Source organism: Nicotiana tabacum, chromosome 21, assembly GCF_000715075.1.
Source record: "Nicotiana tabacum cultivar K326 chromosome 21, ASM71507v2, whole genome shotgun sequence".
In the NCBI taxonomy this organism is placed as follows: Eukaryota; Viridiplantae; Streptophyta; class Magnoliopsida; order Solanales; family Solanaceae; genus Nicotiana; species Nicotiana tabacum.
In genome coordinates, this window is record NC_134100.1 from 94,932,252 (window position 1) to 94,953,535 (window position 21,284).

General features: G+C 37.2%; 1 protein-coding gene across 5 annotated transcripts; it reads left to right on the forward strand.

Moving 5' to 3' along the window:
- The first annotated feature begins 16,002 nt into the window (after positions 1-16,002).
- Positions 16,003-20,406, forward strand: LOC107825712 (uncharacterized). 5 transcript variants are annotated; one of them, XM_075241532.1, is made up of 4 exons: positions 16,015-16,173; positions 17,403-18,310; positions 18,946-20,041; positions 20,141-20,406. In XM_075241532.1, exon 3 carries the CDS (start codon positions 18,974-18,976, stop codon positions 19,985-19,987), a length of 1,014 nt encoding a protein of 337 aa, XP_075097633.1. In that variant the 5' UTR covers positions 16,015-16,173; positions 17,403-18,310; positions 18,946-18,973; the 3' UTR covers positions 19,988-20,041; positions 20,141-20,406. The 5 variants fall into 5 exon arrangements, with proteins under 5 accessions (XP_016508090.1, XP_075097634.1, XP_075097632.1 ...); XM_016652604.2 differs by lacking the exon at positions 17,403-18,310 and having other exon boundaries at positions 16,003-16,173; XM_075241533.1 differs by lacking the exon at positions 17,403-18,310 and having other exon boundaries at positions 16,003-16,173; positions 18,946-20,037.
- The last annotated feature ends 878 nt before the right edge of the window (positions 20,407-21,284 follow it).

Genomic DNA, 21,284 nt, shown 5'->3' on the forward strand with positions numbered 1-21,284 from the left:
CCGTCATGGTAGAGGCTACGTGAGCCATCTTATTCATTCAGCACTTCCAGCTTCCAGCAGTATTCCGGCTACACCCAGACCTCAGGTTCCATATTATGCACCGCCAGTGTCTATTATACCTCCTGTACAGGGTGCTTTCAATAGGCATCCATTTGATCAGGCCCGAGCTAGTCCCAACAGCCACGTCCTCTGAGGGTTTGTTTTGAGTGTGGTGACACTCGTCATATAATGAGGGATTGCCCCAGACTTAGGAGGGATGCACCTCCATAGATTTCTCAGGCCTCACCCATTCCACATGGCCCTCAGGTTTCTGAAGCCATGATTACTGCACCAGTTGCTACTCTGCCTGCACAACGAGCTAAAGGTGGAGGTCGGACATGTAGAGTTCGCCCTAAAGGGGGAGGCCAGGCCAGATATTATGCCATCCCCACTAGGACGGAGGCAATTGCATCTGATTCTATTATCACAGGTATTGTTCCGGTCTGTCATAGGGATACATCAGTCTTATTTGATCCAGGCTCCACTGATTCTTATGTGTCATCTTATTTTTGCCCGTATTTGGGTGTATCCCGTGATTCTTTGAGTTCTTATGTTTATGTATCCACACCCCTGAGTGATTCTATTATTGTTGACCACGTGTATCGGTCGTGTTTGATTGTTATCAGTGGTTTTGAGAACAAAGCTGATTTATTATTGCTCGGTATGGTGGATTTCGATATTATTTTTGGGCATGGACTGGTTGTCGCCCTATCATGCTATCCTTGGTTGTTACGCCAAGATGGTGACATTGCCTATGCCAGGTCTACCGCAGCTGGAGTGGAGAGGTACCTTAGATTATGTTCCTAGTAAGGTTGTTTCATTTCTTAAGGCTCAACGAATGGTTGAGAAGGGGTGTGATGCGTATCTGGCCTATGTGAGAGATGTTAGTGTTGATACGCTTACTGTGGAGTCAGTTCTGGTAGTAAGGAATTTTCCAGATATATTCCCAGTGGATCTTCCGGGTATGCCACCCGACAGGGATATTAATTTTGGCATTGATTTGTTACCGAGCACTCAGCCCATTTCTATTCCACCATATCGTATGTCCCCAACAGAATTGAAGGAATTAAATGAGCAGTTACAGGAGCTGCTTGATAAGGGTTTTGTTCAGCCCAGTGTATCGCCTTGGGGTGCTCCTGTCTTATTTGTGAAGAATAAGGATGGTTCTATGTGGATGCGTATTGATTACCGCCAGTTGAACATGGTTACAGTGAAGAACCGGTATCCATTGCCACGTATTGATGACCTATTTGATCATATTCAGGGTGCCAGGATGTTCTATCATGACCCTAAATTCTCATCTTCGGGACCGTGATGGTGCCTACCATTCCACTTGCTAGGCAAGCCAACGTTAAAATAATATTAGCCATTTTTAAACAATTTTAAATTAATTAATAACAAAAAAATAATTACGGAAATAAAGTCTGAAATAAAGTGAATAATCCATAATAATTGCGATGTCTAAATACCATCCCAGAACTTGTGCCACAAGTACACGAGCTACTAGAATAATACAAATAAAGGTCTGAATGAAAATGAAGTTGTCTAAAAGAAATACACAGCTATGATAAAGTGGAAGGGGGCTTCAGAACTGTGAACGTCATGCAGTTATACCTAAAGTCTCCTGCGAATAGCTGAATCCGAGCAAATCTACTATACGCCACTGAAACCAACTCCGGTATCTGTACAAGAAGTGCAGAGTGTAGTATGAGTGCAACCAACCCCATGCACCCAATAAGTGTCGAGCCTAACCTCGACGAAGTAGTGACGAGGCTAAGGCATGTCGCTTACATTAACCTGTACACAATAATAATAATAATAATAATAATAATAATAATAATAATAATAATAATAATAATAATAATAATAATAATAATAATAATAATAATAATAATAATAATAACAATAATAATAATAATAATAATAATAATAATAATAATAATTGAAGCCAACTCGGCAGTCATAACCAATTATTACTTCAATCAGTTTCTGTTGCGGCGTGCAACCCGATCCTCAATATATCTTTTCAATTTATTATGTTGTGGTGTGCAACCCGCTCCTCCAATTTATTCATATCAATAAATTCTGTTGCGGCGTGCAACCCACTCCTCCAATATATTCCTTTCAATCAATTCTGTTGCGGCGTACAACTCGCTCCTCCAATAGTATAATTTACCAATTCTTATAAAATATATTACTCCAATAAATGCAACAATTAATATGAAATTATAAGACAACAAACATACAATAATTATGATTTAATTAAAAAACAAGTGATGACAAGTAGCAATTAATTGTGGATATTAAGGAGGAAATATGTAATTTAATAATTAGTATGCTAAATGTCAAGTAGCAATTAAGTCACATAAATGTAATAAGCATGTAGCAATTATAGCATGGATTCAGAGCATAATATTGAGCAAGAAATATGAGAGAAATAATTAATATAATAATTAATTCATGATTTAAAATAATTTATGGTTTTTAATTAATTATGCAAGCAATTAATTCGACGACGTATAGACACTCGTCACCTCGCCTATACGTCGTTCACATGAATTTCACATAACAAATAATCCAAGGGTTCTATTTTATCAAGTCAAGGTTAACCACGACACTTACCTCGTTTTGCAACCAATTTCAAGATTCCAATAAATCTTTTCCTCGCGAATTCGTGTCTGAAAGCTTCAAATCTAGTCACAAACAATTCAATATACTCAACATGAATCGTAGGAATTAATTCCATATGAAATTATAAATTTTCTGGATTAAAATCCAAAAAATATTTTTAAAAATGACAGTGGGACCCACGTCTCGAATCCCGAAAAACTTACAAAATCTGAACACCCATTCCGATACGAGTTCAACCGTATAAAAATTATTGAATTCCGATATCGGATTGCCATTCAAATCCTCAATTAAAGTCTTTGAAGATTTCTACCATTTTCAACCCAATCTTTACCCATTTGAACTCAACAATCTTCCCCAAAACTTATTGGTACAAGCATGTATAACTAATACTCTCACATCCAAGAATTATTGTAACGACCCAACTTATCGTTTTAAGAATTAACGCCCCGTTTAGTGACTTAAGGTCTCAAGCAGCTTCGCAATATGTATTATGACCCGTAGGTGTGGTCGAGTTTGATCTACTGAAGATTCAGAATTAAATTAAAAGAGAAATTCTTAATTAGAAGCTTAAATAGAAAGAGTTGACCAGCGAGTTGACTTTTGAGAAAATGACTCCGGAATGGAATGTTAATGATGCCAATATCTCCGTATGGTGATTTTAGACTTAGGAGCGTATCAGAAAAATTATTCGGAGGTCTGTAGAGGAATTAGGCTTGAAATGGCGAAAGATGAATTTTTGGAAAGTTTGACCAGGGGGTTGACTTTTTGATATCGGGGTCGGAATCTGATTCTGGAGATTTGAATAGCGCTTCGTTATGTCAATTAGGACTTGTGTACAAAATTTAAAGTCATTCCGGATTGATTGGATGTGCTTTGGCACAAGATATAGAATTTGAAAGTTCAAATTTTATAAATTTTGATTTGGGGTGAGATTCGTCGTTTTGATGTTGTTTGAGGTGATTTGAGAATTCAATTAAGCTCGTATGATGTTTTAGAACTTGTTGGTATATTTGGTTGAGGTTCCGAGGGGCTCGAGTGAGTTTCAGATGGTTAACGGATCAAATATTTGGACTTGAAGAACTGCTGGAATTTTCAGATATCTAATCATGTTTCCTTCTACACGATCGTGTGAATGTGTCTGCGATCGCGTAGGCTTAATTGGGCAGTGGAATTTTGTTTTCTGTGATCGCATGGGGATATCTGTGATTGCGTAGGGTTAATTGGGAGGCTGCTGAGTTTTGTTCTACGCGATCGCGTAGCTCTAGGAAGTTGTGACTCGCGAACGCGTAGCTATGGTTGCAATCGCGTAGAGTAACAGAGCAGAAGTGGTGGTCACGCGTTTGCTCTATGCGATCGCGTGAATAGAGCTGCGGTCGCGTAGAGCTGGGAACTCTGTGCATCGCGATCGCGTGGAATTATTTGTGATCGCGTAGAGTTAAATTTTGGCAGTGTTGAAATTGTGCTTCGCGATCGCGTGAGGAAGTTCGCGATCGCGTAGAAGAAATCACTGGGCAAAGAGTTTTTTGACGGATTGGAGCTCGGGAAGAGGCGATTTTTGGAGAGATTCTTGAGTGGGTGTTTGGGGTAGGTGATTCTTATCCAGTTTTGATTAATTTTCATGATTATACCTTTGAATCCATCATTTAATTCGGATTTAAATGGAGGGAAATCAAGATTTTTGTAAAATCTTCCAAAAATAAAAATTTAAGATTTGGAGGTCGAGTTGTTATTGGAATTCGATAAAATTGGTATGGTTGAACTCGTATCGGAATGGGTGTTTGGATTTCATAAAAATTATGTCGGGTTCCGAGGGGCGGGCCCCGCGTTGGCTTATGTTGACTTTTTGGAATAAAATTTTAAGTCGATGTATTATTATTCGGGATTATTTCCGATGAATTTTAATGAAGTTATGCAATTAATTTGGATATATTTGAGCTATCCGGAGGTCAATTCAAGTAAGAAGGCTACTTTGGAATATCGACCTAACTTCAAAAAGGTAAGTGTCTTGCTTAACCTCGAGTGGGGGAATTACCCCTTAAGTATTGAGTCGTATGTGCAATTTGTGTAATTGAAAGCCAAGTACGCGGGGTGACGAGTGCGTACTTGGTTTATATGTGCAAATTATATTAGTTAAAATCCTTAGAAGCCTTATGTATTAAATTGGAAATTTTTGGCATTTATTAAATCCTTTACTTGTCATGCCTAGATCCTTGTTTGTTGAATTTGTTTTTACATGATGATCTGATGGGATTTCCACTTTGATTCTTATGTGAAATATTATTTGTTGAGTTGTTCACTCCCGGATATAATTATTAAGATTTTGTGTACATTATGGTCGAGCCATGGGATCCTTATTGTGGAAAATAAGGTATTGTTGATTTTTGTGGCAAGTTGTGATATTTTAGCATTTGATGTGCAATTTGTCATAAGTTGTAATACTTGAGCACTTGATGTGCAATTTGTGATAAATTATAATATTTGAGCACCTGATGTGCAATCTGTGATAAATTATAATAATTGAGCACTTGATGTGCAAACCAGTGATATGTTGTAATATTTGAGCACTTGAGGTGCAGTTTGTGAAATGTGATATTGGTACATTATTTTGTTGGGAAGTTTTGTTTCGGGTGTTTGCACGAGGTTTCTGCCGTGCTATTATTACTATTGATTTATGCACATGCAGCATGACGAGGCGGGTTGCGCATGTGGCGAGACAAGGTGGGAACATTATTGTGCAAGTGTGGCGAGACAAGGCGGGCATTCACTTTACTATTGCACATGTGACGAGATAAGGTGGGCTATGTCGGGGATTGAATTGTGATGACTTGTGATGGCCTGGGGGCATTGTTGTTGTTGCATATTTACTTTTGGGACTACGAGACGGTATCTCGGGAGTGCCTTTGTTGACATTCTCTGTGGTTGCACTTGTCTTCGGTTATCTTTGTATTTCCGTGATAGGTAAATTGTTATGTTCTTCTATGATGTAATATTTGATTTTATTATGTGTTTGTATCCCTTATTGTAATGTATTAGCCTTGGCTCTTGTACGAGACTCTAAGGATTTGTGGTTCTAGTCTTTATTAGTTTTCAAAGTTAAGTTGTTTTAAATAAAAGAAATTGTTGTGTGCTTTAGTTCTTATAAATTTTACATCCAAATAAGCAACTATCAGGTGCTTCATTTTAATTGAAATGTTACTTTTTACATCCAAATTATTTCTAAAATAAATTCATTTCTTTGTTGATTTTCTTACTTGATTTAAAAATTTTAAACTTACTTTATCGGAAATAAATTGATCGTGTGGATCTTATATGCATTGATAATGATATTTGGCACGTGAGATATCCGTATAGTTGTGATATGAAATGAGGGCACGAGATGCCGGAGGGAGGGAATATGATGATTTAATTATGGGCGCGAGGTGCCGTGGAAATATGAAAAATGGGCTGAGACCCGTGTTTACGAAAAATATGAAAATGGGCTAAGACCCGTATTTTTATGATTATGAAATGAGGTGTCACATGGTGACTTTTTAATTGAAAGAATTATATTCAAAATATTTATTTGGAAGAATTTTTATTTATAAAGTATTATATGAAAGAATTATATTTGGTAGATAATTATTTGAGAAAATTATATTTGAAAGAGAGTTATTTGGAAGAATTATAGGTGAAAGACATTAATTGAAGGACTTGATTTAATTGGATGTAATTGTATTTATTAATGGTGTTCTTGTTGTCTTATTGTGCATATCACTGGTTGTTTTATTTTGCCCTTATTGTTATCTGTTTCCTATCATTTTGTATATTATATTGCACAGGCTATTAGACTAGTGAGTGTCTTGACTGTACCTCGTCTCTACTTCACTGAGGTTAATCTTGATACTTACTGGATACCAACCGTGGTGTACTCATACTACACTTCTGTACATATTTGTACAGAATCAGGTATTGGAGATATCAGACTTGAGCAGAGTTTAAGCGGGACCGTAAGGATTCAAGGTAGAGCTGCTTGGTCATCGCAGTGCCTTTGAATTTTTTTATTTCATTGTACTGTTAATTTTTTAATCAAACTGTATTGTATATTCGGTCCTCGTGATCATCCCATGTATTCAGTTAGAGTTCATAACTCAGTACTACCAGTTTTGGGAGGTTGTATATTTTTTATTGTTCCGCTGTTAGTTTTGATTACTTATTTAATTCAAAAAAAAAATGGCTTCAAAATGTTATTGAAATCGGCTTACCTAGTCTTAGAGACTAGGTGACATCACGACACCTGTGGTGGAATTTTGGGTTGTGACAATCACACTCCCAATCACCCATCTTTACCCAAACTCGAAATTGAAGACTAGGGGTACTAATAGGGAGGAAAAACCCCTCTCTCTAGAAAAATGCTCTCTCCTCTCTCTTCTTCTTTGTGCGACTACTTATGGAGCTTTGAGCAGCCATGTCTGCCATGACCTCTCCCCAGCCATTGGCTGTGGGAGAGCCAATCCAAAACATTAATGAAACAATTCCTAACCTTATTCCAAAACAAACTTATGTTGCGCAACTTCACCCAAAAAACTCTGCCCCAACATCATCAAAAATCGAGTTGTTTCCAGTTAAGTTCATTCATGGAGAACCAACGATAGAATTTACCATGGAGGAGGTTAATGATTTTACAAGAGAAGAAGGATTGCATCAAGCAGTTGTGGTGAAGCTTTCATATGGAAAACCCGATCTACAGGAGATTAGAAGGATTTTTCCATCATAATTCGACATTCAAGGTCGTTGTAACATTGGACAGCTTGAGTTTCATCATCTGTTGGTAAGGTTTGATTTATATAATGATTATGTTCAGTTCCTATCAAGTTCGACTGGATATATTAAATCCAAAGGTGATGAATACTTCTTTAGATCTTTTCCATGGACAGTAGGATTTAATCCAAATAAGGAAACGTCTCTGGCAGTTGTGTGGATTTCCCTTCCTGGGTTGCCACCTAATTTTTTTGCTAAGAGGTCGTTAATGTCTATTGCTTCAGCTGTGGGTAAAGCTCTTGCCGTGGACAAGGCAACACAAGAGAGAACGAGACCTAGTGCTGCTAGGGTCAAGGTTATACTTGATCTTCTTAACAAACATCCTAAAAAAGTTAGGCTACATATTATGGACAAAGTTTCTGGTAAATCTGTCGTGCATTACCAAGAGGTGGTGTACGACAATCTTCCAAAGTATTTCACTTATTGCAAACATCAATGGCATGAGGAAAGAGCTTGTAGAGTGATGAATGGAAAATATGGAGAGGACGTGAAGGCAAATGAGGCAACAATTAATAGTAATCTGCTTGATATTAATGTGAGTAATATTGAGCAATTACAAGGGGATGCTAGGGACTTTTTGAATGCTAAAAGAGCTGGCCAAATTATTGTGGAAATTCCAGAAAAAGATACCAGCAGTGGTAAGCAACAGGTGGTGCAGATGCAACTTAATGAAGTTCAAAAACAGTCTACTGTAAAGAGAAGAGGTGCGGTCATTGTTGAACAAAATCGTGAAGTTCGACTGGAGCAGGGGATGGCTCATAATGCAACAGGTGATTGTGAGGCTAATGTAGTTACTGTTAATCAAGCATTAGCCATGATTAACGCAGCTTTGGAGCCACATGTGGGGAAGGATAATATTGACAAGGTTGTTGGTGAGAATGAGGAGGAATTAGCTGGGCAGGTGTTTAATAATCCAGGTAAAGTTGGTACTGTTTCATTAATCGTAGGTGCACGATCTGTCGCAACTGATACTCTTGAAGCAGTTGTGCAAACATCTAGTCTAGATGTTGTTGGTATTAGTGGATCTGGTGTTAAAGGGACTGGGCAGTTTTCTAATGGCCAAGTGCAGGAAAAGGATCAACAGGGTACACAAGCAACAACTATACCTAATGCTGCTAATAGGGGAGGACATGCAATTGATCGAGGAGTTTCCAGTAGTACTCAGGCTGCTGTTGCTTTGAATAAAACTGGGAAATCTGATGAGCAGAGAATTGTTACTACTACTGCTCTGAATATGGATGTTGCAAGGGTTAATGCAATGGAAAAACACGGGCATCTTCAGCAGAAGGATGATAGTGCATCAGCTGTAGCTGCTCAAGCAATCAAAAATAATGCAGCAGTAGCAGGTGTTGAAGGTGTTGGGCAAACTTCTAAACCTACTGCTGCTAACAGGAAAGGACGGGAACTTGGCAAGAGAGCTGGTGTTACTGGAATTCTTGGCAAGGGAGATGCTAGTGCAATTGGTGGAACATCTTCTAACAAAAAGGCTGATGATACGTTAGAAGCAGGTTCTCAACATGGGCAACAACCACATGCTAAGGGTTGGTCAGTAGTGCATCGATCACCTAGCAAGAAAGTGTCTTCAGATCATAAAAATCTGGAGTTAGTAGCAGAAACTTTTAAGTGTTCTAACTAGTTTGATGCCTTGGTATATGCACATGAACATGGTGAGAAAGATTTGCAGCATAAGGAGATAAGTGCAAATTCAAAAAAAATGCAAGAGAGGTCTCCAGGCAGTACAAAAAACTAAGCAGAATTCTGGTGTTCTAGTAAATGCATCAAAAGACATTGTTCCAGTTGTGGAGGAGCTAACGGGCAATCAAGCACATAGCTCCAATAAACCTACCTTGAAATTTTCCAGCCCTCATGTGGAACAAATCATCAAAGATGCCCAGAACGTAATGATGTTGCATACTACTATGGTTAAACAACCATTGGTAACGTTGAGCACCTCCGTGTTTGAAGTGCCATCACAGTCATTGGAATCTTTTGGTGAATATGGAGGTGAGCCAGGGCAATTGATGTTGTCCACTGAAAATAACAACGAAGTAATACAAGCAAATGTGAGGGCGATGGTTATTCAATCCAAACTTTGGGCTAACCAATGTGAGAAGCATGAAGAAGAGGACTGGTCTGATGAAATTGGAGGGGATTCGACTAATAAAGCCGATCAAAATAGTGAAGATGAAGAGGTGATATCAGTTGGCTCACCATCATTGCCAAAAATTGGCAGCTCTTCAATGTTAAGTTCAAGCAGCAAACTTAACGCTAAGGCCCCAGTTTTTTTTTTTCCTAAAACTGGGCAGAAACATGTTAGAACAACCACATATGGTTCTTTTTTTGATGAAAAATGCAGTAACAAAGAGGACTGGGCAGCAGTAGATTATCGCGAGCACTCCAACTACTGCTTGTGTGGATGATCAATATGCAGAAACATTGTCAATTGCTGGACATCATCAGCAAATTGCAAGCATCCCAGATGTAGTAATAAAAGCTCCAAATGCTAGACAGTAGCAACAAAATTTAAATGTACCGGTTATTACGTTGGAGGACAGAAAACTACTGACACTGACCGATATCCTCCATGCACTTGTGTCTCATAATTTAGACAAATTGATAGTGTTTAATAATCCAAGGAATGATCAAGGTGCACTAGTCACCAGCTACAATCATATTGATGATTTTGGGTTGCATATGGGCCAAGACTTTTATGAAGAAGGAGAAGAGGATGAACTACTGGATGCCACTTTCAACATTATAGCTAGGGAGGGAGATCTTTCACCTAGACATGTGTGAAGTGGATCAAACAAAAACAAAAAAGAAGGCACATGAAAGGTAACATAGCTGGGATGGCAAAACAATACAAGAGTTTGTCATTAGGAAACCACCAATGAGAACTACAAAGCAAAAGGCGAGCGTCCCTACCACCTCCACAAGGTCAAATAAATCAAAAAAGAAATGATAAAGTTTAAAGAATACTTGAAGACTGTGGAAGAAGAGGCCAATGAGCTAAAAATTGAAGAGTGCACAAGGTTGAAAAAACAAGGGCAAAACTTATTTTTTTTACACTGTTTTATTTTATCATTTTCTAAGTATCATAATTTGTAATATCATCACAGGGTTTGTTATAAACTCTGTGATGATCATAGAGTACTTAGTTTTTTCCAGTTCGTATTTTCTTCATGCTTGCTAATAGATGAGGTTTATTATGCCTCAATAGGATTAGTAAGGTAAGTTCTAGCACAGTATGTGTGTGCTATATTCCTATGTCATTGGGAAGATCTAAGCGGCTATGAAGGTGTTATGAGATTCAGGAAGAAGGACAAGTTGAGCCCTAGGTATATTGGACCTTTTGAGATACTTGAAAGGATTGGAGAGGTGGCTTACAGACTTGCACTACCACCTAGTCTCACTGCAGTTCATCCAACGTTCCATGTTTCCATACTCCAGAAGTATCACAACGATCCATCTCATGTGTTAGACTTCAACTCAGTCCAGTTAGACAAGGATCTATCTTATGTTGAGGAACCAGTGGCCATTTTGGACAGACATGTTAGAAAGTTAAGATCGAAGAGCATTGCTTCAGTAAAGTACAGTGGAGGGGCCATCCGGTTGAGGAGGCGACTTGGGAAACCGAGCATGATATGCGCAGTTGTTATCCCCATCTTTTCACCACTCTAGGTATAATTCTAAACTCGTTCGAGGACGAACGCTATTTAAGAGGGGGAGGAGGTAACGACTCGGCCAGTCATTTTGAGAGTTGTAGCTCTGCTCCCCCATTTGCTGCTCATTTTGTACTTTATAGCTATTATATGACTTGCCTGGGTAGTCGGTTCGGGTTCGGAGAGATTTCAGAACGAATTGAGACACTTAGTCTCAAGGATGAAAACTTAAGTTGAAATGGTTGACCGGATGTTGACTTATGTGTAAACGACCCCAGAATAGAATTTTGATGATTCCAATAGCTCTGCATGGTGATTTTGGACTCCGTAGTTAAATTAGGCTTGAAATGGCTAAAATAAAAATTTAAGCTTGTAAGTTTGACCGGGGAGTTGAATTTTTGATATCGGGGTCAGAACCCGATTTTGAATATTTGAATAGGTCAGTTATGTCATTTATGACTTGTGTGCAAAATTTGAGGTCAATCGGACTTGATTTGATAGGTTTCAGGATCGAATGTAGAAGTTTGAAATTTCTTAGTTTCATTAGGCTTGAATTGGGGTATGATTCGTGGTCTTGGCGTTGTTTAATGTGATTTGAGATTTCAACTAAGTTCTATGTTGTCTTAAGACTTGTTGATGTATTTGGTTGAGGTCCCTGGGGCCTCGGGTGAGTTTCAGATGGCTAACAGATTAAAATTTGGACTTAAACAGCTGCTGGAAATTTTGGCCTTCTTGTGCAATAGCACCTGTAGAATTTAGCTCGCAGAAGCGACCAGGCGTGGGTTGAGGCCGAGGTCACATAAGCGACCAGACATGGGTTGAGGCCGAGGTCGCAGAAGCGAGCAGATGGTCCGAAGAAACGACAAGGCGTGGATTGAGGCTGAGGTCGCAGAAGCGACCAAACATGGGTTGAGGCCGAGGTCGCAGAAGCGATTGTTCGACCGCAGAAACGGCTAAGTTAGTCGCAGGGGCGAAAAGCCGTGGACAAATATATAATTCAGGGGTTGGCCATTTTTTACCCATTTTTGGATTTTAAGAGCTCGGTTGAGGCGATTTTCGGGAGATTTTTCAAGGAAAATATTGGGTTAAGTGTTTTTATCTCAATTTTGGTCAAATCACCCGAATCCATGGTTGTTTTTAACATATAATTGGTGATTTAAGTTGGAAGATTTAGAAACTCCTCTTGGTTTAAATTAAAGATTTGAGGGTCGAGTTGATATCAGAATTTAGTAAATTTGGTATGGTTGGACTCGTGGTTGAACGAGCATTCATATTTTATAACTTTTGTCGGGTTTTGAGACGTAGACCCCGCTGGCAATTTTTGAGTTAATTTTAGATTTTTGTTGGAAAATTAGTATTTTTTTTATGGAACTAATTCCAATAATTTGTATTGACTAAATCGAATTAACTGTGACTAGATACGAGGCTTTCGGAGGCCAATTTATGAGGCAAAGGTATAGCGGAGTAAAGAATTACCCGGTTCGAGGTAAGTGACTTGTCTAACTTTGTATGGGAAAAATTACCCTTAGGATTGGTATTGATATGAACATTGTGATGTGTTGAAAGTCGTGTGCGCGTGGTGACGATTGTATACACGGGCTAAATATGGAAGATTATATCTTTAAATTGTGTAGATCTCTGTTACATAGTAATTAAATTATCTTATCCTGTTATATTTATCATTATTGGTTTATTTTTATATTTTAAATTTACCTTACCTTTTTTCTGCTAGTTGCTTTACCTGTTTAGTTGAAATTTTGTTTCTTTTATTCTGTGCTCATTATTTGAAAGTTGAATTTCTTAATTGAATTATTATTAATATGAAGTATTTGACATTAAAAATTTGGTATTGAGGCAAGGTGTGTTAAATTTGTCAAATATTATTTTTGTTGAGTTATTCACTTTCGAATATTTTGTGAGATTTTGTATTCATTGTGATTGAGCCATGAGCTCCTTATTGCTGAAATAATGTTGTTGTTGATTTATTTTGGCAAGTTAAAATATTTGGGCACTTGAGGTGCAAATTGTGATATTGATATGCATGCGGTGGTATAAGGTCTGGTGTTGAAACGCATGCGGTGAGATAAGGGTGGCTTGATACGCGTGGCTAGTAGGGGAACTGCTAGAAGTCATGCGGTCTGATAAGGGTGGCTAAAACGCGGGATGCTATTTCGGAAAAAAATATTCTTTAAAATTAAATGTGAAGGCTCCCGCGGTGATATAAGGAAATGAGATATTATGAATTTATTTATGATTTGGGACTACGAGGCGGTACCTCGGGAGTGCCCTTGTTGATATTTCTTTATGGTTGCATTTGCCTTTGGTTATTTTTGTATGTTTTCTTAAAGTTGTAAATTTCTGTTTTCCTTCCGCGAGGTATTATTTGCCCTTATTCTGTGTAGTTAAATTGTGACATACTCCTTACATGGTTCATTCCCATTATTATTATTATTATTATTATTATTATTATTATTATTATTATTATTATTATTATTATTATTATTATTATTATTATTATTAAACTTTTCTCTCTGTCTTTTATTATTCCAGTAGGGCCTGACCTGATCTCGTCACTACTCTACCGAGGTTAGGCTTGGCACTTACTAGGTACCGCTGTGGTATACTCATACTATGCTTCTGCACATCTTTTTGTGCAGATCCAGGTACTTCCTACCAGATTAGGTATCAGTGAGCTAGATTGTACGCGGAGACTTCAAGGTATATCTGCCATCGCCTGCAGACCTCGGAGTCCCCCTTCTATCCCTATTATGTTATTTTTTTCTTATTCTCTTTAGACTCTGATGTATTGTCACGACCCGAAATTCCCACCTTCGGGACCGTGATGACGCCTAACATTTCACTTGCTAGGCAAGCCAACGTTAGAATAATATTAGCCATTTTTAAATAATTTTTAAATTAATTCATAACAAAGAAACAAATGCGGAAATAAATTCTGAAATAAAGTGAATAATCCATAATAATAGCGATGTCTAAATATCATCTCAGAACTGGTGTCACAAGTGCACGAACTACTAGAAAAATACAAATAAAGGTCTGAATGAAAATAAAGTTGTCTGAAAGAAATACACAACTACGATAAAGTGGAAGGGGACTTCAGAACTACGAACACCATGCAGCTATACCTCAAGTCTCCTGCGATAGCTGAATCCGAGCAAATCTACTGTATGCCGCTAGAACCAACTCTGGTATCTGCACAAGAAGTGCAGAGTGTAGTATGAGTACAACCGACTCCATGTACCTAGTAAGTGCCGAGCCTAACCTCGACGAAGTAGTAACGAGGCTAAGGCAGGTCACTTACGAGAAAAAAAGTAAAGGGATGAAGAAAAGTAAGGTTGCACCAAGAGTGTGGACTAATGGACAAAGATATAGGTGTAAACTTTGAAATCAGGATTCAACTCTAAGCAAAAATTAAAAAAATATTAGATAATTTCTTTTCATTTGTCTGACTTTTAGTGGATACAGTAACCTAATATCTATGCTGGTAAAAAATAACAGATACTCAGTGATATAATTGAGATGCATGCTAACAGCCCGGATTCCACCAAAAGAGATAAGAGATACCTTGTACTGCAAGGGTAGAGCTAGAATACATGTTATATGTTTGGTCCAAATTTTATATCTGTCTTAAAAAAATTACCGAATATATATAAATTATTACTTTAAAATTTAAGTAATTTAAAAATATCAAATTTTCAACCGATAAACTTTAAATCCTCACTTCGTAAATATTCTACCAAAGAAGAGAAGAGGAAGAATATATGATAGGCACTTTGAACGAACTTCTCCGAAAATAAAGTGCCATGACACATCCCATATGCAAAGCGGGTTACTTGTATTTGTTGTTGGGGATAAAATAACATATTATTTAATCACGGAGTGACTTTTAGGTCATTCTGTGACCACACAAACAAAAAATCCTATTGGTGGAAGTTATTGGCAAATATTAACGGAAGAAGAGATAAAAGAAGAAAAAACTTTTGGGGTAATCCAAACGCCACAGTTAGGAGGTCCTTTAGTATGAAGGATAAAGAAAATTAAATTTTATTTTTTTTAATTATTACCAAGGGTTTATTCGAAACAGTTTTCCTATCTGCATAAGGTAGGGTAAAGTCTACATATTGTAAAAATATATTGGATGTGTTGTTGTTGTTGTTGTTGTTGTTGTTATTTTTTCCATTATTATTTTATAATATTTAACTTCTAATAAAATATTTATACTATCGTTCAATAATATAATCTTAGCATAATTAATTGAACATTTCGTTTCCAATATTAAACTCTTTCTCTCTATATATAGTTTTGAAACTTTATGCAATTTTAATATAAAATAAATCATATATAATTTTAGTTTATTTTACATCAGAAAGAATAACTTAATAAAAATATGGATGTTAACATTCAACGTTAATTGCCTTACGAGATCGATTATATAAAATCTCACCAATCATGTTATCATTAAAATTCAAATTTAAAAACAAATTTATTTTTAAAGAAAACAATTTTACTTAATAATAATTATATTATTAAAAATCATGTACTATAATTCACCATATAATACTACCACATTATTATTCATATTTTTCATGCATTATTTATTCATACCTACAAAAAATAATTCACTCAATCAGGCACCTGGCGCGTGTTGGTACTCGCCATAACTCCAGAACAAGAAATAAAACGGCGCCGACTCAATCAACGCTATTAAATTTATTTCCTGAAACGAGATTATTAAAATTTTCAAAATTCGAAAAACTGTTCAAAATTTGAGCGAACATTACTCCGACACGTCATCATCCACCTCAGCAAGTCCCTACTTTTTCATATAAATACCGCCTTACCCCTTTAAATTTGTAGTCTTTTCATTCTCATCGAAGAGTCAAAGGAGCAGCTTCGCAACTCAGCTGCAGCCTTTTCAAAATTTCAACATTAGGGTTTCAAAAAGATTTCTTCATCTTCTTCAGACTATCAAATCCCAAAGAAGTTTTGGTTAGCTGTGTTTCAGATCGGTTTCTGTAAACTTCTGGTAAAGCGTTAACGGAAGATAAACATAAATTTGCGGCGAAGTTTTATTTATTTATTTGATCTGTTTATTTTAGCTATTTTTGGCGTTAAACTGCCTTCTGATTGTATTTCGTTGTTTAAAGCTCGTTTTTAGATCTGGGTTTCTGTTAATTTAGTGTTTGTTCAATAAATTTGAATTGAGTTTTGTGTCTGGAGTAAAAATTAGGCCTTTTTAATCGGATAAGTGCTTGGTTTTAGATGTGGGTTTTGATTGTTTTTAGGATTTATTCAGTAAATTGGATTTGTTTTTTGTATGTTGAAGTCGAAATTAGGGCTTTTAAATTGGAATGGTGTTTGAGGTCAAACTAGGACCTTTTCCAATAGGATATGTGCTTGAATTCACTGTTTTGAGCTGAATCTTGTCAAAGATTTTAGCTTTGTTCACTTAATTGGAATTGGGTTTTGGTTTTGTTTCTAACTTGGGTTTTTCTTTTAATTGATGGATTGCTTGAGATCAATGTTCTGAGCTGAAGTTTGTTTGAGGATTATGGTCGTTTAAGTATTAATTATTAAAGTGAAATTGGATATGTTTGAATTCAAAGTAGCGGTTTTAAATAGAAGAAGTGCTTCAGCTAATGTTTCAAGCTGAAATATGTTGCGAAGTTGTGAGCTTGTTGGCGAAGGAAAGTGAGAAATGCTAATAGATTGTTGATTGTATTTCTTCTGATCCGATCATTACTTATAGCCACTGGGTTTTATGTTGATGACTGTAATTACACATGATATGATTGTTAGTGATTTATTCTTTTCTGTGAATGTTGGTTGGTATGGGTTGTTTCCTGGTGGATGAATCTTGTTGGTTTTGATTATATTTACTTTATCATCTGCAGAACTGTTGGTAGATTAGTGAATTGGTATAGGAGATTGGTTTGACAACAGGAACTTGGAAACTTTAGATAAAGTAAATTTGTATACTAAATGTATTTGACACGAGTAACATAACAAGTTTTGTACTTTATATTCGGTGTATTGAGGAAGAAGAGTTTAAGTAGAGTAATGTGGTCAGTGAGGATTCATATAGCCGATCCAACTTGTTTGCGACTGAGGTGTAGTAGTTGTTGTTTTGAGGGAAAAGATAAACCTCTGGCGTGCAAGTAAATGATATACCCAAATGGAACAGTATCAATATGACAGATAAAGATTGATTTAGAAATTTTTGTTGAGTTTTGATGCCTCAGTATGTTGTTGTAGACTTTCGGCTTTTGCTTATGGTGAGTCACATGTGAGGATGGATGCTCCCTTCGGTTTGGTCTGATGCTAGTGAAAACATGGGATAGTGTTCTATTCTGTTTCAACAGATTATCTCACCCAAATGCATTATGCCGAGGAGTTTGGTGGAAAATCAAACTTCTGTGTTGTTGCAAGATAGATTGCTGAGGGGAATTAATATCTCCTGATGGCTCTTGCAAGATAGATTGCTGTGAAAGACGTTACCATTTATTTTTATTTTATGTGCACCCTGAACCATACAATGTAAAATATTTGGTCAGGAGAGTGAAGATATATCTATTGGGTGTTACAATGTTGACGCATACTGCAGATGGTTTTTTCCAACGAGCACAATTTTACTTTGATTAGATGCAGCATGGTTTTTCATGGCTCTGGATAAATTCAGAAGGAGATGAATTCATTTTGCTTAAAGAGCCTTTTCACCTTGACAGTACTGGCTTCCCTTATGTTCTTTTCATGGTTTCACCTTGACAGTACTGGCTTCCCTTATGTTCTTTTCATGGTTCATGTTTTGCAAACTTAATGGCAATGTGGAACATTAATGTCCTGAGATATTCAAGGAGTGTTGAATACTAAAGCTGTGTGGTCCAGCGGTTTTATGCTGCAATCCGCTCTTCTTCAATTTTATGGAACTTTTCGTAAATACTTTTTTGGGTATATGGTCCAGAGATGATCGTATCAGATGGTGGATGCAAGTAGCATACATAGAGGATAAAATGAGAGTAGATAGCTTGAAATGGTTGTTCATGTCCCCACAAAGACCTCCAAGCATTGCTTCATTGGTGCGACACTATGGTGGTTGATGTACTAAAAAGGGATTTTATATACCTAAAATCCCATGAAGGATGGTTACACTAACATTCACTCCGGTAAATGCACATTTGGCACAATACAAGTAAATGATGGCAATACCTAACAGTTCAAATTTTGCTTTAGGTTTTTTTGTTGTACTTACATTAGATATGGTGCTTACCAGGTATCTATTTGCCTGGTTAGAAATTGTATCTCAGTATCGGGGTAACCGTGAGAAACAGATATCTTAGGTCTAGAACACTCTAATTGTTTTAAAAGAAAAATTGTTTACTAGTATTGGAATGGGGCAGACCCTAATAGAGAGGAGTTGATACATAGAATTCATGAGTTCCCATCTAATTTGGGATTTGAAGCTATGCTGATTGTTGACTGTTATATGATGTCATTTTTTAAAGTTGGTTTTACTTTTTTAGGGGTATGTTTTAGTTCTGGCTTAGTTTATGCTTTTGTCATACTTTAATTTTCAGTCACCAACTGTCATATGTGTCGTTAATTCCTGATGTGTTGGACTCTTTTTTAATTCTTGGTTTATATAATGACCTTCAAATACACCCACAAATTCTATTATCCTTTATCACACTCCATGAACTTGTAGCTTGCATACACTTGTTATTTTTTCTATATCGGTAGGAAGATTTTTCTTGGATTTTTACTTTCAGCACCTCTTACATTATCTTTTGTCCTTTGACAGTTGTTCTATATTCATATAGAAACTAAACATGCCTAAAGAGAGAAGAGATAGATCTGTTTCTTTTGATAGGAGTAGAGCTTCTCCTTACCCTTGTAGCTCGAGTCACTCAAAACAACCGTCATCCAAAAACCCTTTGGAAAACGACGAAAATGTGAAAGACTGGGAAGATGCCCGATGCCCAGTGTGTATGGAACATCCTCATAATGCTATTCTCCTTTTGTGCACTTCTCATGAGAAGGGCTGCCGTCCTTTTATGTGTGATACAAGCTATAGGCATTCAAATTGTTTTGACCAGTTCAAAAAGTCATTTGAAGAAGCTTCAGCATCAACAACACAGCAAGTGGAGATCCCAGCTTCAGCTTCTATCGCGGAATCTACCACAGTGATAACAGAAGCTCTGTCTGATCTGCCAGGTGAAAGAACTGAAGGTGGTTCTATATCCCTAGGTGCCTTGTCTTGCGAGAACCATGAAATGAAAAAGATGCAATGCCCTCTCTGCCGTGGCCAGATAAATGATTGGATTGTCGTGGACTCTGCCCGTCGTTACATGAATGCAAAACTAAGAAGCTGCTCTAGCGAGACATGCGAATTCAGTGGCACATATACAGATTTGCGTAAGCACGCTAGGCAGGAGCATCCACTTGTACGGCCTACAGAAACTGACCCAGAGAGGCAGCGTAATTGGAGGAGATTGGAGCGGCAGAGAGATTTAGGAGATTTACTCAGTACATTGCAGTCTTCTGTTGGAGAAGAGGGAAGTGAGAGCACCAGTTTAACCTTCGATGAGGGTGGTTTGCTGACTGTTTTCCTTTTTGTTCGGATTCTCCAACCTAGGAGTAATTCTGGTAGTAGTAGCTGGTCAGGCTCCTCAAGAACTCGGGCTCAAGCAACTGGTAGGAGACGACCTTCGAGAAGACTTTGGGGTGAGACCTATGATGGGGAAACTGAATCTAGAGACGACGACAATGAACAGTCTGATGGAGGATCAGGTCCCTGGAGGCGCCTTGGGAGATTACGTCGACGACCAACACCAGAGAATTAGTTGGGCCGCAAACATGTGTTTGCTTGCTGTTCCTCTTTGTTGCTACTGCTGTAGGTATATGCTACTATGGTTATAATTCATTTCTCTGCTTGTATACCTTTTTATTTTGGAAGTTTCAACAATTTGAAAGTGGTTTTTGGTGATCACTTTCAGGCGTAGAAAATGAAGGAGGAAACCTCGTCTTCCGAACTTTGTCGCGCTGAAGGAACAGTTGTTTCTTGGATTAGAAGGATTCGGGAGAGAGTCGAAATGGAAGAATTCTGTTTGGTTAATAGTATACATCTCTTTCTTGATGAATGTCATCTCAGCTTGTGTGTGCTGCAAATGCTTTAAATCTTTATTTTTAACTGAATTGATAAAGTTGGAAAGCAATTGCTATTTATGCTTCTAAATCTTATCAATAAATCTCATGCTGCAATTATATGGTTGTGCTTGCATTTTTCAACTTTGTGCTATAGCTTCAACCACAACAGTATGAATGAACACACTCTGATTTTAGCTCTTTAACAATAACAGCATGAACAATAGGTGAAAAACTCTTTTATTAGCTGTAAATTTAGGTGTATATCAACACTAAAACTAGAGCTAATGTAGGGTATCTAGGTCCTGTAGAAAGAGTTAGAGAGGATAAATATACTTCCATTCATTCCCAGTTCTTTAAAAAATAAAAGGGTAGTTCGGTGTACGAAACATCCTGCGTTCACGCAGGGTCTGGGGAAGAAATGCATCTCAAAGGGTGTGATATAGGCCGCCTACCTTAGTTGAGTTTATGGCTCGAACTCGTGACCTATATAGGTCAGATGGTGACAATTTTACCGTTGTTCCAAGGCGTCCTTCCATTCATTCCCAGTTCTTTGTGTAGGGTAATATGCAACCAGTGGCGAAGCCACACTATGCTAAGAGTGTTCAAGCGAATACCCTTTGTCGGTTAATTATACTGTGTATATAGGTTACATATGGCTATATATTATATTTTGAATACCCTTAACACAGTTGAGTGAAGTAATCTAGCGATTTAGGGTGTTTAAAGTGAGGTGTTATTCATGTGTTTAAATCCCTATCTAAACATTTTTATTTGATAATTTTGTTGGGGTCACTTTTGGCCCGCGTCAAAAATTATTTACATCCGGTAGTCGAAAAAGTATATAAAATATTATTTTATATGACTATATATTATATTTTGAACATCTTTAATACAGTTGAGTGAGGTAATCCAATGGTCTAAGGAGTTCAAAGTGAGATATTATTTATGGGTTTGAATCTCTATCTAAAAAATTTTATTTGCTAATTTTGTTTG

What these genes read in the sequence shown, in the direction of transcription:
- LOC107825712 (XM_075241531.1), top strand. Translation starts at nt 18,974, where the DNA reads ATGCCTAAAGAGAGAAGAGATAGATCTGTTTCTTTTGATAGGAGTAGA.